Genomic DNA, 19,441 nt, shown 5'->3' on the forward strand with positions numbered 1-19,441 from the left:
CTGGTTCCTGTGTTTGAAACCGGCTCCCCAAGGACTTTTACGCCGAGTGCTCACACAAATTCAGAGAGAGCTGCAGAAAATAGGAAGACAGGCAGATAGGGAAGAATGGAGGGAGTGAGAGGTAGATGGTCGAAGATGGATGGACGGGTGAGGCTTAGTCTGGGGTGGAGGAGGCTTTAACAGAATGAGTGAAAGAAGGAGAGCGTTCTGCCGGCCAGTCAGTGTGATATATTGACAGGTGACGCCTTTGTCCTTGTTCCTCCCAGCAGGGGAACCGAATGCTAAACCTGGATGTTGTCAGCAGAGCCCAACACGCGAAGCGCAGGCGTTCCGCTTTCACTGAGCAATTACATTTGATTTAACCTGCCACGGTGCGGCGGAGAAACCGGCCTCCCCTTTTCAAGCGGAGTAGTTATGACCTCTCGGACGGCCATTAGCAGCTAACGCAGCATTATTCCACCTGCACTTAAAAGCACCGGATTTGGAAAGAAATCTTGTCAAGGGAGATATCTGTCTTTGGCTACCAATGCACGGATGCAGCAGGGTGGGTGGGAGGGGGAAGTAGTTGCATGCAATTTGAGCACTTGAAAAAAACATGAGCCTGAGCTGATCTTGCAGATGATGTGTCTGCACTCTGAAGAGTCTTTTAAGAAAAATAAGGGGAAGAAAATGATTTAAGAGAAGTTATGATTTCACTGGTGATTTATTTTTTGCTGTATATATTCAGAAAATGACAATTTACTAGAGGTGGAACAAGGTCTAAACTGTATTAAAATGTTTAAGTGTTTTGTCTTTTTTTTTAAATGAAGTCTGTGGATACAGATGGGAATTTTGGAAATTGACAATCATGGAGCACCGTCTAATCAGAGTATTTTATCTAATGACAAAGGGTTTCTTTTTCTGTTAGACTACCTGGATCCACCATAAAAACCCTCCACATTATCAATGATAATGTCTTTCCTGCAGAATGCAAAGGTGGTCAGCATGAGTGAGATTTGTGCTCAGTGAAGACTTTTTGGAGCTGCATGCACCGAGTAAGACTGTGCTGAACATCCTCGCTGATGAAGGAGTTCAGAGGAACAATTCTGCAATTCTACACTGTGTACTGCTGATGGAACACAACACAAATGATTATATATCTGAAAAGTATCAAGTCTTAGAAAATATGCTTTTTCTTTACACTCAAATTAAACCTATGATCTATTTGTACAAAACTATTTAGAAAAAAAAAGACAGGTATAGCTCAAAGAGCTTTATAAAGAGATCAACTTTAACGAATGTAATTCATTCCCGAGAATTTGGATTGTATTTCTATTAAACTGTAAGAATTTTGGATAAAAACCTTGTAAATAGATACATCTTTATCTTTTAAATGTGGATTTTGGAAAAAATGCAAACGGAAAAGATGGAATAGAAAATAGGAAAAGAAATTAACGATAATTTGTAAACAGAAAAAAAAAGTACAAGTATACAGAGCCCTTCTTGTGCAACTGGGTATTGAGCGGTAAAGAGAAACAAAGGATTGTGACATGCTAATGGTTAGCAAGTCAATGAAAAATTATTACACAGATCTAATCTGCACTGTATATTTCTAAACAGACTCGGTTATATTTTAAAATGTTTGTGCGGCAGCGCGGTAGGTACTGCTTAGAAAAAAAAACATGACAAAGTGACTACAGAGAAAACGCCACAACTAGCTCAGTTAAGTTTTGACTGTCAGACAAACTTATAAGAGGCAATGTGGTTAGTTATGACTGAATTTAGCCAATTATTGAAAGCCCTGTTGACGCGCCAGTTGTTGTTTTACTATATGAATATAGTAATGGATAATGTCACTGGAGCATTTTTATCATCATTACATTTCCCTTCACTCTGTAAAAAAACAAATAAGCAATATTTGCAGGAAGAATATTGCTAATTTGCGTATTCAACGTGCTCTTGTGAACCTAGATTGTCTTGTGAGCTGAACGTATCGCGACATCCCCACTGTTTACTGTGGCATCGACTCTAGGAGCTGGCGTAGGTTGATTGGTGCGAGACAAATTTTTCTGCAGTGTGTGTGCGTGCGTGCGTGTAAAAGCGAAGCAGAGAAGATGTAAGCAAACAAAGAGCCTCAATCATATACACATTCATTACACACATGCACTGCAACACCACACTGATGTGCCCTCATCACATTTAAGCTAATTTCCTTTTCATCACGGAGAGAGGAAAATGAGTGTTTGCCCCATCCCTGCTGAGGGACAAAGTCAAGAGCCCCGGTCGGTTTGGGCTAGATTAACAGGTAACATTTGGCTCCCACTCTCTTATCACAGCATGAAAATCAAACCGCGTGTTTTTCCTCTATCGCTCCCTCCGTCTCCCCCTCCCTAATGTTCCCTTCACTTAGAGATGAAATCGCTCGCTGCACAAACCCATTTTGGAGAGAGGAGAGAAGGTGAGTGGGATAATCAGGCTGGCCACTGGGCCGTGTTTCCTAAACGCTCTCCAAAAAACATTACTGTGCACAGGCATAAAATTAGCACCGGGGACCTTAAAATGTTGACATTTAGCATGACTTTTTGGAGAGTGACACCCTCATATTTTCTTGTAGGATATCATTAAATTTCAACTGCCCTATGGCTGCGCGTTTCCATTAATAACCAATTCAGTGTGTCACCTCTCCCTTTTTCTCTCACTCTCTCGCTTGCCACCTTTTCCTTTTTTCCTTTTTTTTTTTCCCGAAGTAATGAGTCCATTGCTTTGCCTTAATAAATTGAATCGTATTCTCAAGGCCGTATGAAGATGGAGCCACAGATGGACAGGCTGCATGGAGGGAAATAACCATAAATCCTTTACTGTCAGAGAGGCGGTGTGAGGTGACAAAAGCAGACAATCACAAACAGTGATCACACCGAGGAAGGTGGGTCCTCTCCGCTACAGCTGTCTCCTGCCGGAACGGCTAAAATATGAAGCATTGCTTTAACTGATGAGCCCTGCTAATGATTACCTGCGAGAGCAATCAGAAGGTTGGGGGATAATTGTTAACAACTGCCTGCAAAGTTTATTAGCGCCTCCAAAGCAGGGTTAAGGAAAAGCTTGTGCAACAGTTAGATCGCAGTTGTGTAACAATACTGGTGTAATTTTGCATGATGACTGAATAAAATTTTGAGGAAAACAAATTCTCTAGATGTTGGTTATAACAAAAAAAAACAACAAAAAAACAACAACATTAAATTCACCTTTTGTGTATATTTAAAAAAAATAAAGGTTTTCTAATTCTCAAATGGTATTTTAAAGAGTCTACATTACGTGCAGAATTGTTTAGTTTGATTAGTCTGACGGCTTGAAAATTGAATCAAGAGATGATCAAATGTTACCCAAGAAATGTGAAATAGTCCTTTACTTTAGGACTAAGTAATCAAAATGTTGCTATATAGAAGTGTTGGTTGACCCTTGACCCTTTGAAGTTTCAGTCTTTACGGGGTACCTAAATGAGTGATCTGGCACAGGACATCTTGTATCAAATGTGTTTTAACTTGCACCCACACTGGAGTCATTTCATAATTTGCCTATATTTTTCAACAATTTCCAAACACACTCAAAGGCTGATTTGTTTCTGACCTTATGCTCTACTTAGAGCTTAAGGTAACAGCATCTATTTACAAGAAAAGCTATTCTAACCTCTACATTTGCTACTTTCTTGTGTCTTTATTAATGATTTAAATGGACCTAAAACAGACAATGGAAATGCAGTAACTTGTTTTTGTTTCTTCTAGGTCAGTCACAATGAGGCTTTTGGAGCATGCGCTACTCATTTGCTGTCCAGATAACGAAGGGATCTGACTGCAGCTGTGGGAGGACGGGGCCACCTGTGAGAGCGCCATTGTAAAACCTGCTGCTTGTTGGCGGGACAAACTAACAAGCACATAAGAGCTCAAGTAAATGCAAAAAAAGTGACCAGAAAAATTTGATAAAAAATCTTTACTAGTGACCTATATGAAAAATGGTTTCTCGAAAACCTTGAATAGTCACTAACGTCACAAAATAGTGACTAGATTCCTTGAACCCTTGAGATACAAGGAGAAGGAAAAGATCTTTAAATTGGCGACACTGGTTTTGTGTTGTCGACAAGGCAGTAACGAGACGATTCCTTAGTCTTTTGCTTGAAAATACGGGTCTCAGAAATACTTAATTGAGCAGACAGCTTCATGTCTGGATTTCATTTTATTGGCTTACACCTTCTTCTTCAGATGAAGTCACTTGCTGACCCTCTGGTGAATAGCACTTTGCGAGACAGACTTCATCTTGACAACAAACATTGTGGCGCTTTAATACTGCAAGATCTCGTGCCACGAGCCTGAAATTGATGAAGAAACTTCTGGTATTGTATTTAATGTTAGCTTGGAATAGATTGGAAGAAAAAAAAAAAAAAGAAGAGAGAATAAGGACCAGAGAATGAGGCAAGGGAGCAGAATCTGTGTTGACTCCTATTCAGGAGGAAGATATCTTGTCTTTTTATGCGGCCCATGTCATATTTATTGCATAAAGGTCAGAGTGTTCATTTGTTCAAAGTCAGCGTTTTGCCCGTCTCCTCTCCTCTCTTCTCGTGTAATAAATGCAGGGGGCTATGTCATTATCGGACCTCTGAGGATTACAGGCTTGGCTGACTGTGATGACTGCATAAAAGCATGCAGGACTTCTTTTTTTTTTTTTTTTTTGTTTCTACCAGCGCACACCTTCAGATGAGCTCTTAATGGAGCAAGAGTGGAGACAGAATGGCATTTTGCAGAGTGACGAGCGGAGTCGGAAGAAACGAGGCAGAGGGGAAGAGGGAAGGGAAGGGGAGAAAGCAGGAAGGTTCGGGTGAGAGGCCACACGGGGAGGAATCCATAAGCCTAAGCTTTCGGTCACCATCAGGAGGAGTTAAATAAACTTTTGTCTCAGGGGAGAAAAAAAAAAAAGAAAGAAAAGAAAAAGGCAAGGAGGCAGAATAGATTTCCCTAATTCACCTATCGACTAAGAGCCCAAACTGTCAAGAGGATAATACTTGGCGAAGGACATTATTGTGAGGCGCTTTGAAGGTGTTCAGATTGTCTCTGCATATTGACCCCCATTGTCCAGCTCCGCTTATCGACAGCAGAATCGTTGAGATTAAACGGGCCTCGCCTATCGATTAGCTTTTTTGCCCGAATCATTCCCATTTCAGAAGGGGATCATTTGTACTGTAAACCCCCTCACCCCACCACCACCACCACCACCACCACAGAATCCACAGCCACCCCCCCCACAGTAATCTTTCCTGACCCGCTAATCATCAAACCATTTACGTCCTCTCTCTTTGTTTCTGCGCTCCTTTGTTTAGCATTTACCAATTCATTACAGCAACTTCTCCCGCGGCTTAACTTAGACGGCGGCTGGGGAACCCTGCTTCCATCCGATAGCGGCGCGCTCTCCAGCGAGGATGATGTGCCACCGAAACGCGCGCCCGACATCACAGCGCACATGCCAATTACATATTGATAATTAAGTATTCAAACAAACAAACAGAGAGGAAATCTCTCTCTTCCCCCCCCCCATAATCATCGGGTTTTAATAGAACAAGTATGAGCTTGGTGTGCTTGGCCAGATAGCCTGCTGCTTGATCAGAGCTCTGTTGCGTTTTATTTTCTACTGGGAGGAGGGAAGTGAAGGAGGATGATGGGGGGCCAGGGGGAGATGGGTAGAGAGAAGGTGGGGGGGGGGGAGTACAGGCAGACACATTGGTGTCATTGCCTGGCATTGCAATCCTACAGGGAGAAGCTGCGCCGCGCTGTTGCTGCTGAACGAATGTCGACGAAGCCTGGCGCTAATCCAGCCTCGGATATGCTGAGCTGCTTTTTAAATGGAGATGAAAGGACAAAGGCGGAAATGGGGAAGTGTAAACTTTAAAAAGGCCCAGGCTTAAGGAGCCCCTCGCTCTGCAAACTGCCTGGCGTTAAAGCCAGTGTTGCCCCCCCCTCCCTCCCCCATGCCCTTACCCCTCCACCATCAAAAAAAAGGAGGGAAAGAAAAAACTGATGCAAATCCATTAGCAGAGTCCTGTTTTCACAGTCATAAAAATACTTAAGAGGTTTAAAACGGGGGGGCGGGGGGGCGACGTGTTAAACGTGTGGAAATCTGTTTTGATAACATTATTCGTGACAGTGGCTTTGCGCCGCGTGAATTAATAACACTTCATTTGCAGACGGAAAGGAAGCCGGCGTGGTATTTCCAGTTAAAGAGATTAATTTTTAAAGACCTAATTGACAGGCTGGGGTTAGGCAGGATAAGCAACAGACTATAAGGCTGCAGCTGCAAAGTCAAGGTGACTGCAATACTCAGAAAGAGAGGGAAAAAGAAAGGCTTTCAACAAGCAGAATAGAGAGCAGAGAGGGAGGGAGTGAAGAGAATTAGTCTTCAAGCACTTTTTTTCCTCCCTCCGCCCCTTATTCTTCCTCTCTTTATTAGGAATGATTTACTTTCTCTGTGAAAGGATATAAAAGCTCAAGTATAGTGCCGTAATTATCGCAGAGTGAAAATTTAAAGGTTTGACTCACAATGTCCTCAAGTTAGCCCGCAGACTTGCTGGGCGATAAGAGCGTCTGCGTTCGGCGCTCGGCATCCAATCGGTTGTGTTTTATGGGGCTTTGCCGAGGAAGAGCACACACACACACACACACACACACACATACAAAAAAAAGCAAGTCTGTAAACATGATGGACTGTGGAGAACTGCTATACTAGGGGGCCCCCGTGTTTACCTTGGCAAGAGCCTGGCCCTGGCAATGTCGGGGCGGCGTCGCTTAATTACTGTTTACATGTAAATATTAAATTATACAAACAAGCCCGCCGAATGTCTCCGACGAAAAAAAAAAAAAAAAAAAAAAAAAAAATACAGAAATACAAATTCAGGGTCAACCTTATCTGTCTGCAACAGTTGCCACGGCTGCGAGGAAGGGGATCGTTTTGAATCGCAAATTTGCTGCATTGTACATAATCTTCATAATTGCTAAATGCTGTTGTCCAAGGGCATTCAGGTAAATACATTGCCATCATCTGCATAATAGCAGATGCTCAGATATGTAAAAAAAAAAAAAAAAAATCTCATCTTGTGTTCTCTGGGAGAGTACAAGGAAGCGAGAAAAAAATGCAGGGAGGCGTTTTGTAAAAAAAAAAAAAAAGATTCGACCGATGATCTTGAATGTCTCCAGTCAAGACAAGAGAGTTGATCCCTTTTGATTGCGGACCTGTGTTTTCCCTGACAGTCCGGGCTGGCAGCAGAGCACCGGTGCCTGCGGTGCATCTCTGGTATGGCTGAGTAAAGCACTTGTTCATTTGCAGTGAAGGGTAACATGAAACAGGCCTCAGCCCCTCTGATGGACAAGGAGATTTCACCTTCGCCAGTGAATGATAATGCATTATTAAATTTGCCTCTCTGCTCACTAGATACACTTAGCTGACCACAGCATATTTATCTCCCCATCCGAGGCTCACGTCTTGGCAGGAGAAAGCATTCTGTCACTTTTGAGGCATTTCAAAGATTAAAAAGAACCTCTCTCTTTTCAACGTCCCTAAAAGCATCCCCCCACATTTTTTTTTCTTTTTTTCTTCAGTGAAATGTGATTAGTGGGAGATGGTGTCACGCAATGGAACATTCATGAGGGGGAGAACAAATATCCAAATGAACTCCCCGTGTCCTCGAGGAATAGCCCCTCTCTGCACCATCAGCAATCTCTCTCTCTCTCTCTCTTCCTCTCTCGCGCACGCACGGTGCCGGGGTGGGGAGGGAAATTTGATTGATCCTCTATTGAATTATTTTTTTGCACTCTTTCATTTCAACAGGACGCACTGACAAGTTGTTTGATCATAAAGCATTATTGTCTGCCAAGTCACATTTCAGGGTTGTGATGGCTAATGATCTTGCCTCCTGACTTGGGGGAAAGTCAGGTAGTCAGCATGTGTTTGAAGCTCGCAAACGCCAAGGACATCGGGGAGGACCGAGCGAAAACACGGCTACATTAAAGTCGGAAAAGATGAAGAGAAGGAGCTCCCGCCGAAACGCGTGGAACTTTTAATGATACTGTACGCAGGCGCCCGTCAATGTCAGGGAAATATTTACGCTGCAATATTGATGCAGAAAGTTTTACCTGGACCCCAAAAGTCTGGCCCCCCAACCCCTCCCGACCCTGCCTTTTTATCACTGCGACTGCATATGCAAAGAAGGAACAGAACAAAGACTACAAAGGCAGGAGATTATCTTTCTCTTTTTTGGCCTTTTTCAGCTTTTCTTTTCCAACCATATAGCCCTTTCTCTGCACGAGCCCCGTCGGTGTTCGCGAGTCCTTTAATCAGAGCTGCACTTCGTCCAACAAACTGCATTCTGGGACCATGGCGGCATTAACGCCCATCAGCTGGGCATGTACTGGCAGGGGCAAATTACTGCTGTCCACTGCGGTTGCGGCGGCGCATCATGCATCAGAGGCTAAGAGCAGGGAGGTATGAAAGAATGTGCCTCCAGGTGACATAATACGCCGCAGCTTTCCATCCAGCAGGCTTTGGAGGACATTACGGATGCATCTCCTGTTGTGTCAACAAGTGTATATAACATTTACCAGGGAAGAGCCGATATCATATTACCAATGATTCATCCGCTTTTAAAATATGGTTTACAGAATCAGCTTACATAACGTTGTCCAGTCAGGCCTCTCAGCTCGGCGCTACGGAAACACTCAAGTGCAGGCTGCAGTATGGGCTCATGTACAGCGTCCTGCACACCTATTGGTGGAGGTGTGTAAAAAAAGCGTTAAGATTAATTTATCTTTTATTGGAGCAGCATATGTCACAATATACGTCACAATAACTTTGTACACTAAAGAAAATGTGTTTTGATTCAACTTTTAAAAAATACACTACTTTGCTACTGCCAATTTTATTAGTTCTGCTCAAGGTATGAGTCTGCTTTAAGAATTATACATATCAGAATTGTGGCATGAGCAAAGCTAATAAAATTATCTGAGTAATTTTTTTTAAGTTGGTTGAAAGAAAAAACATTTTTTCAGTGTATGCTCCCACCTTGTGAAATGTTGCAGCAGCTGAGTGGTTGTATTAACAGAAGTGGTGACTAAAAATGTGGCACAATTACTACTTAATGTCTGATTAGTTTTTTCCTAACATTTCAAAACACTTTCAGGGAGAGATTACGCTACTGCAAATAAAAACAAAACAAAACAAAAAAACAAAAACTTTATTTTAAGATTTGTTCACAAGTATTTAGGAGGACTGCAAACAAGAATGCAACAAAGTGACTGAAACTTCTGCACTCCAGCATACGTACAGTGCATATGGCTTGCGTTCTGAAACACATTTTCCCAGAGGAAATCCAACGATATCCACTGTTTGATGTCCAAAGACTGAGTTTACAGCCAAAAAGGCTTCCGTACCTTTCAAATTTTCCCCTTGTTTGTCAGCTACCTGCTGTTTCACGAGACAGAGGCTTGTCGGAAGCTATCACCGCAGACTTGCTTTTTGAAGCAATTCAATTAGTCACATATGAGGCAACATTTAGCAGTCTGCTCGCCTTTTCTTTTTTCCTCTTTTTTTTTTTCTTCCTTCCTCTCACACACATAATCTTAGCTCTCTATATTTCAGTCTGAGGCAAATTTTGGACAATAAATCGGACCCAAGTTCAAAGAAAAAAAAAAAAATAAATAAAAAAAGACACCATCTGGTTACTCCACATTGGGTGACACAAGTTTAGAATCTGTCTTTTTTTTTTTTATTTATTTATTTTATTCAAAAACAAACAGCTTTGTCCTTCCTCTGCACAGACAACATGAAAAAGAAGAGACACGCTCACAGGATATGAGCGATGAGACATTATAGCGGCTGTCTCGGAGGTGTCTGGCTATTTAAATAGTCTCCATATGAGCCGAGGCTCTGCATCCTTCCTCCGCACCCACCGAACTCTCTTCTGAGAGTGCACTGTGAGAGATTAATTTAATGCTCTGCCAGGATCATAAAGATCAAACAAGTGGAGAGATATCATTAAACCACTGGAATGTTATCTCATTTATCTAAACAAACCGATGCGATGAACAAGCCTAATTAAAAAAGCTCACCATAAACAAAGCTGCGGACGGCGAGGCCTTCCATTCCCCCCCCCCTCTTTAACAATGCGGCACATTTATTTTATTAATCTAATGCATCGTGTATCATATCATTACAGTTCAATATTTCTATCATTAATTTTATTCCCTTCACTTAAAGCTTTTATTGGAATTACTTTGGTTATTAGTTGGTTCTAATGTATTGGTTACCTCTGTATCTTGCAGCTACAATCTCTCTTATCTCGCTGCATAAACCTGTGCATGTTATTCAAATTGCCTCATTTATTATGATAGCTTCCTCATGTAAATTGTGCTGACTGCTCGCCCTTGCACAGTCCTCATTAGACTAATGAAAACCTTCAAACGAAAAAACTAAACAACCTGCCAAATAAAGGTCCGGGGTTATTATGAAAATTACAACTGTTGGAGCCGGGAGAAGCTCTCTTCATTAATTCATGCTCAGCAAATTGGTAACTAATTTAGTTGCACTCCTCTGCATTAATGGGTTATTTTATAAAAATGTTTTTCCACAGCCGGAGACCTCTGGTGCGCACTCCGGAGAGCTCGGAATCCTAATCAAGTCCGGCGACATATTAGGAATTGACAATCTGAAAGATAGCGCCGTGTGTGTTTGCGAGCGGACGCGCACGGGTCAACTAGCTGGAGCTGAAGGGGTGACTTGCTGCTTTTTATTTATTTATTTTTATTTTTTTTCTAGGATTGCAAAGAAATTACAGTCATTTCATTATCAAGATACAGAGAACACACTTTGGCTTTGTTTGCGTTACTCTTTTGTTCTTCTGAAATCCCCCCCACACACACCATCTCCCCTTTTTTTTTTTTTTTTTTTTCACACTCATGCACACACAGTTAGGCGGTTTGTGACCTATAAATTCAGCTCATGATCCCGCTAATTATTACTATTCACTGCTTCACACCCCGCGTGTGAAGGTCTAACACGGATCTTCACGTCAGCCCAGCCATAGGGGAGCGTACAGTCCGATGATTTCCACAGTGGTTTTAATATCATTATCAGCTGCATCCCACCCTCCATCACGCAGAACAGCACAGCTAGTCAACAGGGAATACGGAAATCTATTATTTGCTTCAATTTGTGTTTAATCTACAATGCTTAGAAATGTTTTCTATCTGGAGGTTCTAATTGCTTTTTGACAAAATAATATTCAAAAAACAATGAAATGGAAAAAAATAAAAACACTTTTTTTTCGCCTCCAGGCTCAGTTAAATGAGTGGGTCGAGTCAATGTTAGATACGAAGACTCTAACTAGGACTGATTAAGATTAAGATTGAGCATTTTAGCAACACACATCTGCTGTGAAACAAACAAAGGTTGCTGTGTTGACAGGACCCTCAGAGCCACTTTTAGGTAAGGTGGGTGATGTATTAGGCTGTGGGCCTTTTTCTCTTTCAAAGCCATGGGAACCTTGTTAGAGAGGCTGGCGTTGTTTATTATATTTTTCTTTATAGTCCTGCTTTTTTAAGTTATTACTAATAAAAAAAAACAATAGTCTAATGCTAAAAAAAATTGTTGACAGGTGACAAACATTAGTTTCATTTTTCTGTGTTTATAACATTGAGGCAAGTTGTTTAGCAAACAAAACAAAACAAAAACAATAATGACTTCTTCATTTGGGGATTTATGTTTGTACTTTTGTGTTTGGGAAACACCAGAAGAAATTATTCTGACAATCCAAATCAGCGGAATACACTCAGCCATAGATCAAAACAATTTTAGCAATGTTCAGATAATTCAACCTGGTCTCTTTTCAAACCCTAGCGTTTTACTTGTTTGTTTTCTATAGAGAAGTTTAATAACTACTACAATCTTTCCATCAGCATTTGCTTCTCTAGTATCTAACAGCCAAAGTTGACCAATTAGATCTTATAAAACTTAAAAAGAGTCATAATAGAGACATTTTTCACTTTCACAAAATGATCTGTGTCAACTGTTAAATGGTATCCATGTTTCTTTTCATGTTTGGACCGGGAGAGGAAGAGAACCAACAACATTTTCCTTTAAGGGAGGTCCAGGCTGGGATTTTGAAAGCTGAACCTTATGTCTTCCATTATGCACACATGGCGGAGCTGTCGTGTGTAAATTGAAAGCAGTTATTTTTGTCAGTAAAAATTGAGCTTTTGGCAACAAATACCCCGAAGCTTTTGGTGTGAAACAAAGAACGGATCTGTGGTAAAGTGCCTCGTGTGTGGAGGACCTGTGATGCTGTGGGCCTGTTTCTCCTCCCAAATCCCTGCAAAACCTGTTAAGAGGACATGACATCTTGACGTCTTTGAAATACTGGGAGATAAAGCTCTCTGCCAAAATAAAACAAAAAACAAAAAAAAAACATTTCAGCTCCCACTTCTAATCCTTTGGAAAACCAATGGTGTGTGCTGAAAAGAAGGGAGTATTAAGAACTCTGGAACATCTAGGGATATTTTACATCTGTGATTTAGTCAGAAACAATTACTTCTAAATGTAAATCACAGGTGTCAAAGTGAAGGCCATGGGGGCCACATCCAGCCTGCCATGGCTTTTTATGTGGCCCTTGAGACTCCAACACCAAATTGTCATCTTTTTGTGATTCTGCGATTGTGGAAATTCGTGCAAAATCAACAGATTTTTCTTTTTCACGCTAATGCGTAATTTTCCCACAAAAATGGTCAAAAGCACTGGGTTTAAGAGAGTGCTAACTCATACCTGCATTTGGCAGTGTTTACTTTTATTTTTTACTTTTACTACAACGTAGTAAAAGTGAAAAAACTTGATGTCAAGTTAACGTCATACAGTTGCAAATTTCCATGTGAATATTTCCCAATTAACCTTGCAAAATCTGTGATTTTGATTGCAAAAAACCATGAAAGCAATCACAAAATCTGGAAGGGACTGATCAGTACTATTTAATACTAAGAAGTACTTAATATTGGGCTGCACAGTGGCGCAGTTGGTAGAGCTGTTGCCTTGCAGCAAGCAGGTCCTGGGTTCGATTCCCGGCCGGGGGTATTTCTGCATGGAGTTTGCATGTTCTCCCTGTGCATGCGTGGGTTCTCTCCGGGTTCTCCGGCTTCCTCCCACAGTCCAAAAAAACATGACTGTCAGGTTAATTGGTTTCTCTAAATTCTCCCTAGGTGTGAGTGTGTGTTGTTTGTCTTGTATGTCTTTGTGTTGCCCTGCGACAGACTGGCGACCTGTCCAGGGTGTACCCCGCCTCTCGCCCGGAACGTGGCTGGAGATAGACACCAGCAACCCTCCCGACCCCATTAGGGAAGAAGGGTGTTCAGATAATGGATGGATGGATGGAAGTTAATATTACTGTTGTCTTGCAGCAAGAAAGTCCTGGGTTCGATTCCTGACCTGGGGTCTTTCTGCATGGAGTTTGCATCTTCTCCCTGTGTATGGTGGTTCTCTCCGGGTTCTCCGGCTTCCTCCCACAGTCCAAAAACATGACTGTTAGGTAAATTGGTCTCTCTAAATTCTCCTTAGGTGTGAGTGTGCGTGTGTGCATGGTTGTTTGTCCTGTCTGTCTCTGTGCTTATCTGCGACAGACTGACAACCTGCCAAGGGTGAACCCCGCCTCTCGCCCGAAACATTCGCTGGGGATAGGCATCGACCCCACTAGGGAAAAGGGTGTACAGAAAATGGATGGATGGATGATATGGATGGAAGTACTTACTGAATGCTGTATGTATTTTAACAGTTTTTTTAATAGTTTTTATCAACACATTCTGGCTCAACCGGCACATTGAGAACATTCATGATCTTGATAAGGTCCGAAATGAAAATGAGTTTGACATCCCTTCTTCAGATCATACAATCTGACATTTGGGAACCACTAAAATAGATGGTTCCACTCACCTTTGTCAGTGTGCATCCTTTTCACTTCATGGCTCATGTCGTGGGCCAGGTCTCCCTCTTTAGGCCCAGGGGCAATGTTGGGGGACAGGCCTAGAAGGGCTTGGTTCATCGAGAGCCCGTTGTGGTGCGCTGCTGCAGAAGGAACGCCAAGAAATTACTAGGAACATCTACAGACTTTACTCTAGATTCTGAAAAAGAAAACAAAAACGCATTTGGTTATGTTGTTTGTTGCGCAAAAAGCAAACTTACGTATCCTGTCTGAGGAGCTTTCTGTGTGGGCTGGGGAGCTGGACACGCTGCTGCTGCGGTGGGATGAAGGGTGGCTGCCGGGCCTCCTGTTGTCTTCTAAGGAGGGAGCAGGGGAGGGGCTGTCCGGCACACGTTCCTGCAACCCCAGCAGCCACAAAACACACACAACCAAAATAAACATCTGATGCAGATACAGAATTACACCACGAGAATAAAAGGTTCAAAGCTTCCGGAGTCATAAACAAACAAACCAAAAAATCAATAAAATAAATACTTTTTTATTTTGAGAAAGGGTGTCATTGTTTTAAAAAATGTACCTTTATAACAGAGGTGACCATTCTGGAAGGCAGACTCTGGCCCTGGGCAGCAGCAGCCATGTTTGCAATGGTGCTGAGGTGGTTCATCTGGCTCATTGCCATGGTGACAGAGGCTGGGGGCAGGCTGACCGGGATCAGGGGGTGTGGCATCATCATGAAGGGGAGTTCCAGGCCTGAGACACATGAAGAGGAGACTGTCGGTTACTCAATGATGCATATCAAGAGTGAGATAGTCACAGGTGGGGACTATCTCACCCCACCTGTGACTAGGGGAGGGGGATCTTGTGGTGCTCTGGCAGGAAAATCTCCACCCTTGGTGGTAGTAATTAAGCTGTCAGCCCTGAGATGCTCTTAATAAGAAGTGTCCAGTAACACTAAAGCTTAACATGACCATCTGTTAGGAAATACAAGGAAAAGAGGCTGATGTCAACTGTTAAGTACGGTGAAGGACCTGTAATGCTGTGGGTCTGGTTTACTTCCAAGGACCATGTTGGAAGTAAACCAACATGGTTTACTTCCATGTTGGTTTGTCCAATTGCATTTTAAATAGCAATTGGACAAAAACTGAACAGCCTAACACTACTGTTCATCAGGAAAAATGTGGACAAGTCAAGAATGGTAGAGGATCTGTATTGATGTGGGCTTCCTTTTCTTCAAAAGGGCTTGAGAACCTTGTAAAAAAAAATGTCCAACGACTCTCAGTCTAAACATTACAGTCTATTTGAAAAGTCTGGAAAAGAACATATGTCTAATGTTGAGTAAGGCGGCGGTTCTGTGATGGTGTGGGCCAGTTTGTTCCTCTAAAAGCCGTTTAAACTCTGAGCCAATAACATCAAGGCTTAACAAGGCCATCCAATAGAAAAGAAGGGTGGAATAAGTTCAGCTAATTGCAGTACTTCTTGGAAATCATGTTAACATAAAATATATAAATATTTTACTATATGTTAAAAGTAGCTGCTGCTTCAATAATAATAAAGATAATGGGGATGAGACTTTATAAACTGTATTATTAAACTACTTGCAGTAAAGATATATTAGTTATTCTACAATGAATTAAAAAAGGGGGCACATTATGGAAATCGGCCCAATACTTACATGGGAAAAAAAAAAAATCCCTTTAAAAAAAAGGGCAATCTCTGAAGCCATTACCCAAATGACTAGTTAAATGTGCAAATGACAAACAAGTACTGTTAGTCTACAGTGTGGCAATGTCTTTAGGCCAATTATCCCCCGTACTAGAGAAACAGAAATAGACCAAAAAAGGGTGTGAGACCGTACAATGAAAGGATTTCCATTTTCTTTCATATGTGCACAAATGAATCCATTACAACGCGCAAGATATCTTACAAATGTTTTAAATTATTCATCTGCCGCCTGGCATTTGTCGCCCTAATTGGGAAAAACCGAAGACATTAGCCGCGTGAGAATGTAAAAAAATGTCTATTAAAGATACCATACGGGGGGTAAGGAGCTAGTCAAACAGTGGCCCTGTACTTGTGCTTGTGAGCGGCTTAATGAAAACAAGACGACTTTCAAAGGACAGGAGCGCAGACAGAAGGTCAAAGCTAGGTGTCTGTGCCTCCCCGCTCAACCAGCGCACCCCTCTCTCTCTCTCTCTCTCTTTCTCTCTCTCTCTCTCTCTCTTTCTGCTTCCCCTCCTCGGCTCTCCTCTGGGACTTTGAACTGAGCGGGATCAAAAGTGACTGGAAAACATTTTGGTCTCGTTCCTTCGCCACTCAGATGCTTCTCCTCAAAACTGCTTGAAAGAAAATAGAAGAAGAACAAGAAGAAAAAAAAAAACTTCATAGACACTATTGGATCTGATTGAGGCTCTCCGTTGATTTTTTTTTTTTCTATTCCTTTTTTCTCTCTTTCTTTGGCAGCCTGGTTCAAGGTAAAAAAAAGAAAGAAAAACCAACAAGAAAGACAGAAAGTAAAGCAAATCTGCATGAAAGAAAGAAAGAAAGAAAGAAAAAAAAACACGATAGCGCCAGCCACAAAACAACTCCGGTTCTTTTTTTTGTACCAAACATCAGTAGCCAAAGGGCAAGGAGATCTGTATGGCGAAGCCTCTAAAGAGAAGGACACTGGTTTGAAAAATGAAAGGACCTGAGAAGTACTCCTCTCTGTCATTCCACCTCCTTCCAAAAGAAGCATTGATTTCCATAAGAAAGATAGCACGCAGTTTCTCAGTGGCGAGTATTCCCAGACAATATAAAGCAAAAGGGGGAGATTAAAGAAAGACGGAAGCCAAGCTGCACCTCGTAGCGGCGCCTCCGCCGAAGCTCAGACTGAATCAATTACCACTCGGCAGGCTAAGCTCAATTAAAAAACACCACAGAGGGCCCTGATTGCGGGGGTACTTATTGCTGGACAACATGGTAAGGTCTCGGCTACCTATCAGGCTTTCAAGGCCACTCAAGGGCCGGAGTGAAGAGACTTATTCTGCCTTTGAGGTGGATGCATTACACCCATTCAATCAGGCACCGTGACTCGCATTAGGAAAGATTTTCGCCATATTAAAAAAAAAAGTAATGGAAAAGCCACCTAAAAATCGCACTAAGCCATTCTGTGTTTCTGTAAGAACATCCCTGGACTTATCTCCGTGTTATTCCTTGTACTCGACGGCGTATGAAATCTCACGTCCCCACCTGACTGACGGCCTTTCAGGAGAAAACACTGGACTTGTGTTCACGCCAAAGGAGGGGTATTAGTCTTGCTTTCACAGTCGGCCCGGCCCCTTTCTTGTCACCTCGTCCCAAAGTGGTGTTTCTCCCATAAAGACCTATTCAGGCCGCAGTTAGGGAATGTGCCACAGACCTAACAAGGCTCCACCAAATCCCTTTGTTTGTGGCTGAAAGGAGCCAGGTGAGGAAGAGATTATTCAGGAAATGGGCCGGTTTTTGCGAGCAGCTAAGTGTCATTCACGTGTAATTTCTTTCTCGTTTGTGATGTAAGTTCCAAACATTACACTCTGGTTTAATAAACAACATGTTTTTATTTGTCCTTTCTTTCCCATTTCAAGGAACCAACAAAGTTTGAAGGGTCGATGCCATGCAGTGGATATTATTGGCACCAGTGACAAAAGGGGCGTAACAGTTCATTCATTCAGGGAGAAAAAGCTCCGATGTTAAGAAATAATTGTTGTCCGATGGTGGAATTACTGGGACGCCTACCAATACATTTCTAAAAAAAAATAAAAAATTTAACTTAATTTTTTTTTTTTATAATTTTTGCATTATTTATCCTCATATAACCTAATTAAAGTGATCTGGAAATGTAAAAAAACAACAAAACAAAACAAAACAAAAAAAAATTGTTTTGTTGGGGATTTAAAATGCCATGAAAGCCATTTTTTTCTTTAGCTTTCTGACTACTACTAAGTTGGACATAGGCTCAAATTGATCACACAACCTTAAATAGAGAGCAAGACGTAAAGGCATCCAAAGCCCACTGTTAGGAAACTGGACAAAAGAAAAGGCATGTTGGGGTCACCATGCAAACTATTATCAGGAAATATTCTTTTCTGTCTTACCATGAAAAATGTAAACAGATTTTGCCCAACTCTACCATGAAATTGAAGCCATGTGCTCTGGTCACATGACATAGCACATCAGTAGGACTTTCCGGTAAACGGTTGAACTGGGTTTGGCACAAAGCAAACGGACAAGTACATGGAAAAGCATCGTTTTAAGTTTGGTAATGGATCTGTGATGCTATGGGTCTGTTTCTCTTCCGACGGCTCTGGGAACACGGTCATGTTGCATAGAAGCCTGAAAATTGAAATACCAGGATGCTTCCTAAAGAAATTTGAAGTCCTCCTACTCGAAGCTGAAAATGGGTCGTTATCAGGACTTACAGCAGGATGCTGACGGAAAAACATCTGGACAAATCAAGACAGAAATGATTCAACAGACACAAAATCAGCCTCAGTGACCTTAACTAAATCCTAATGAAAATCTGTTGGGTGAGCGGAAGAGAAAAGCATATGAGAGGACTCTAGACAATCTACAGATATTGAAGTCCGTATCTCCCAAACTCTTTGGTGTGAGATTATGCAACAGCAATAAAATGTGTTTATTTTAAAGCTTTTGAGGCATCTTTACCAAGGGTTTCCAACAAGTGTATTTTAGCTGTGCTGATCTCACATATGTAGAAGTTTGGACTTGATGAGTTGAATTCCTACAGCAGGTACTCGGTACTTCGCACTCGGCGCACCGCCTCACCTGGAGGGCATCAACAATACATTTGGAGTAATTTACCTGAAGTAAGCCTGAGGGAGCCCGTAAAGGTGAACTCCTATTTACCGTCATTAAAACTACAGATCGCTTAATACCAATATAAACAGCTCAGCTATTATGTTGTGGCGTGCTTTTGCGAGTTCACGCTCGGATGAGCAGAGATCCGAATCGCATTGGATGAATTAAAACAGCTCTCGGTAACAGCGTGATTAAAAAGCTGTTACATCAGGGCTTTTTCGGCAGTTCCAGTTTGCTTAACGGAATCGCACCAGAAAAAAATAAAAATGAAAAACAAGGTTCAGCGTGTGTTTTTGAATAGATTAAAGAAAAAGTGAAATTTATTTTGAGAACAACACTTGCATTGACTTTTGCTGTGGTTAATCTCTTTATGAGAACACGACCTCAACCTTTCTGGCTATAAAAACCTACAGAGGGAAATAAGGGGAAGTAGAGCTAAGCCTTTGTCATTGAAAATGGTATGAGAAAGCAAGCACCCTCCCTCCGCACCCCCACCCCGAACCTTAACTCTGCTGTGGACAGATTTCCCCTGACAAAAATTAAACTAGCTCCTACTTGGCACTTTATTATCTCTTCAACTGAATGATTTATTGTTTGTGGAGAGAAAGAAGCAAAGAGAGAGAAGGGGAAGATTAC

General features: G+C 41.8%; 1 protein-coding gene across 1 annotated transcript in view; it reads right to left on the reverse strand.

Moving 5' to 3' along the window:
- dachd (dachshund d) overlaps window positions 1-19,441 on the reverse strand; it is a 52,547-nt gene that overhangs the window by 17,519 nt on the left and 15,587 nt on the right. Inside the window, exons 3-5 of the mRNA XM_044132545.1 lie at window positions 14,547-14,719; window positions 14,230-14,365; window positions 13,981-14,112 (exon numbers count right to left, since the gene is read on the reverse strand). Coding sequence (XP_043988480.1) covers window positions 13,981-14,112; window positions 14,230-14,365; window positions 14,547-14,719 — 441 coding nt within the window. The remainder of the gene's footprint in view (window positions 1-13,980; window positions 14,113-14,229; window positions 14,366-14,546; window positions 14,720-19,441) is intronic.

The sequence above is a fragment of the Gambusia affinis genome, linkage group LG11, assembly GCF_019740435.1.
Source record: "Gambusia affinis linkage group LG11, SWU_Gaff_1.0, whole genome shotgun sequence".
NCBI classification, from domain to species: domain Eukaryota; kingdom Metazoa; phylum Chordata; class Actinopteri; order Cyprinodontiformes; family Poeciliidae; genus Gambusia; species Gambusia affinis.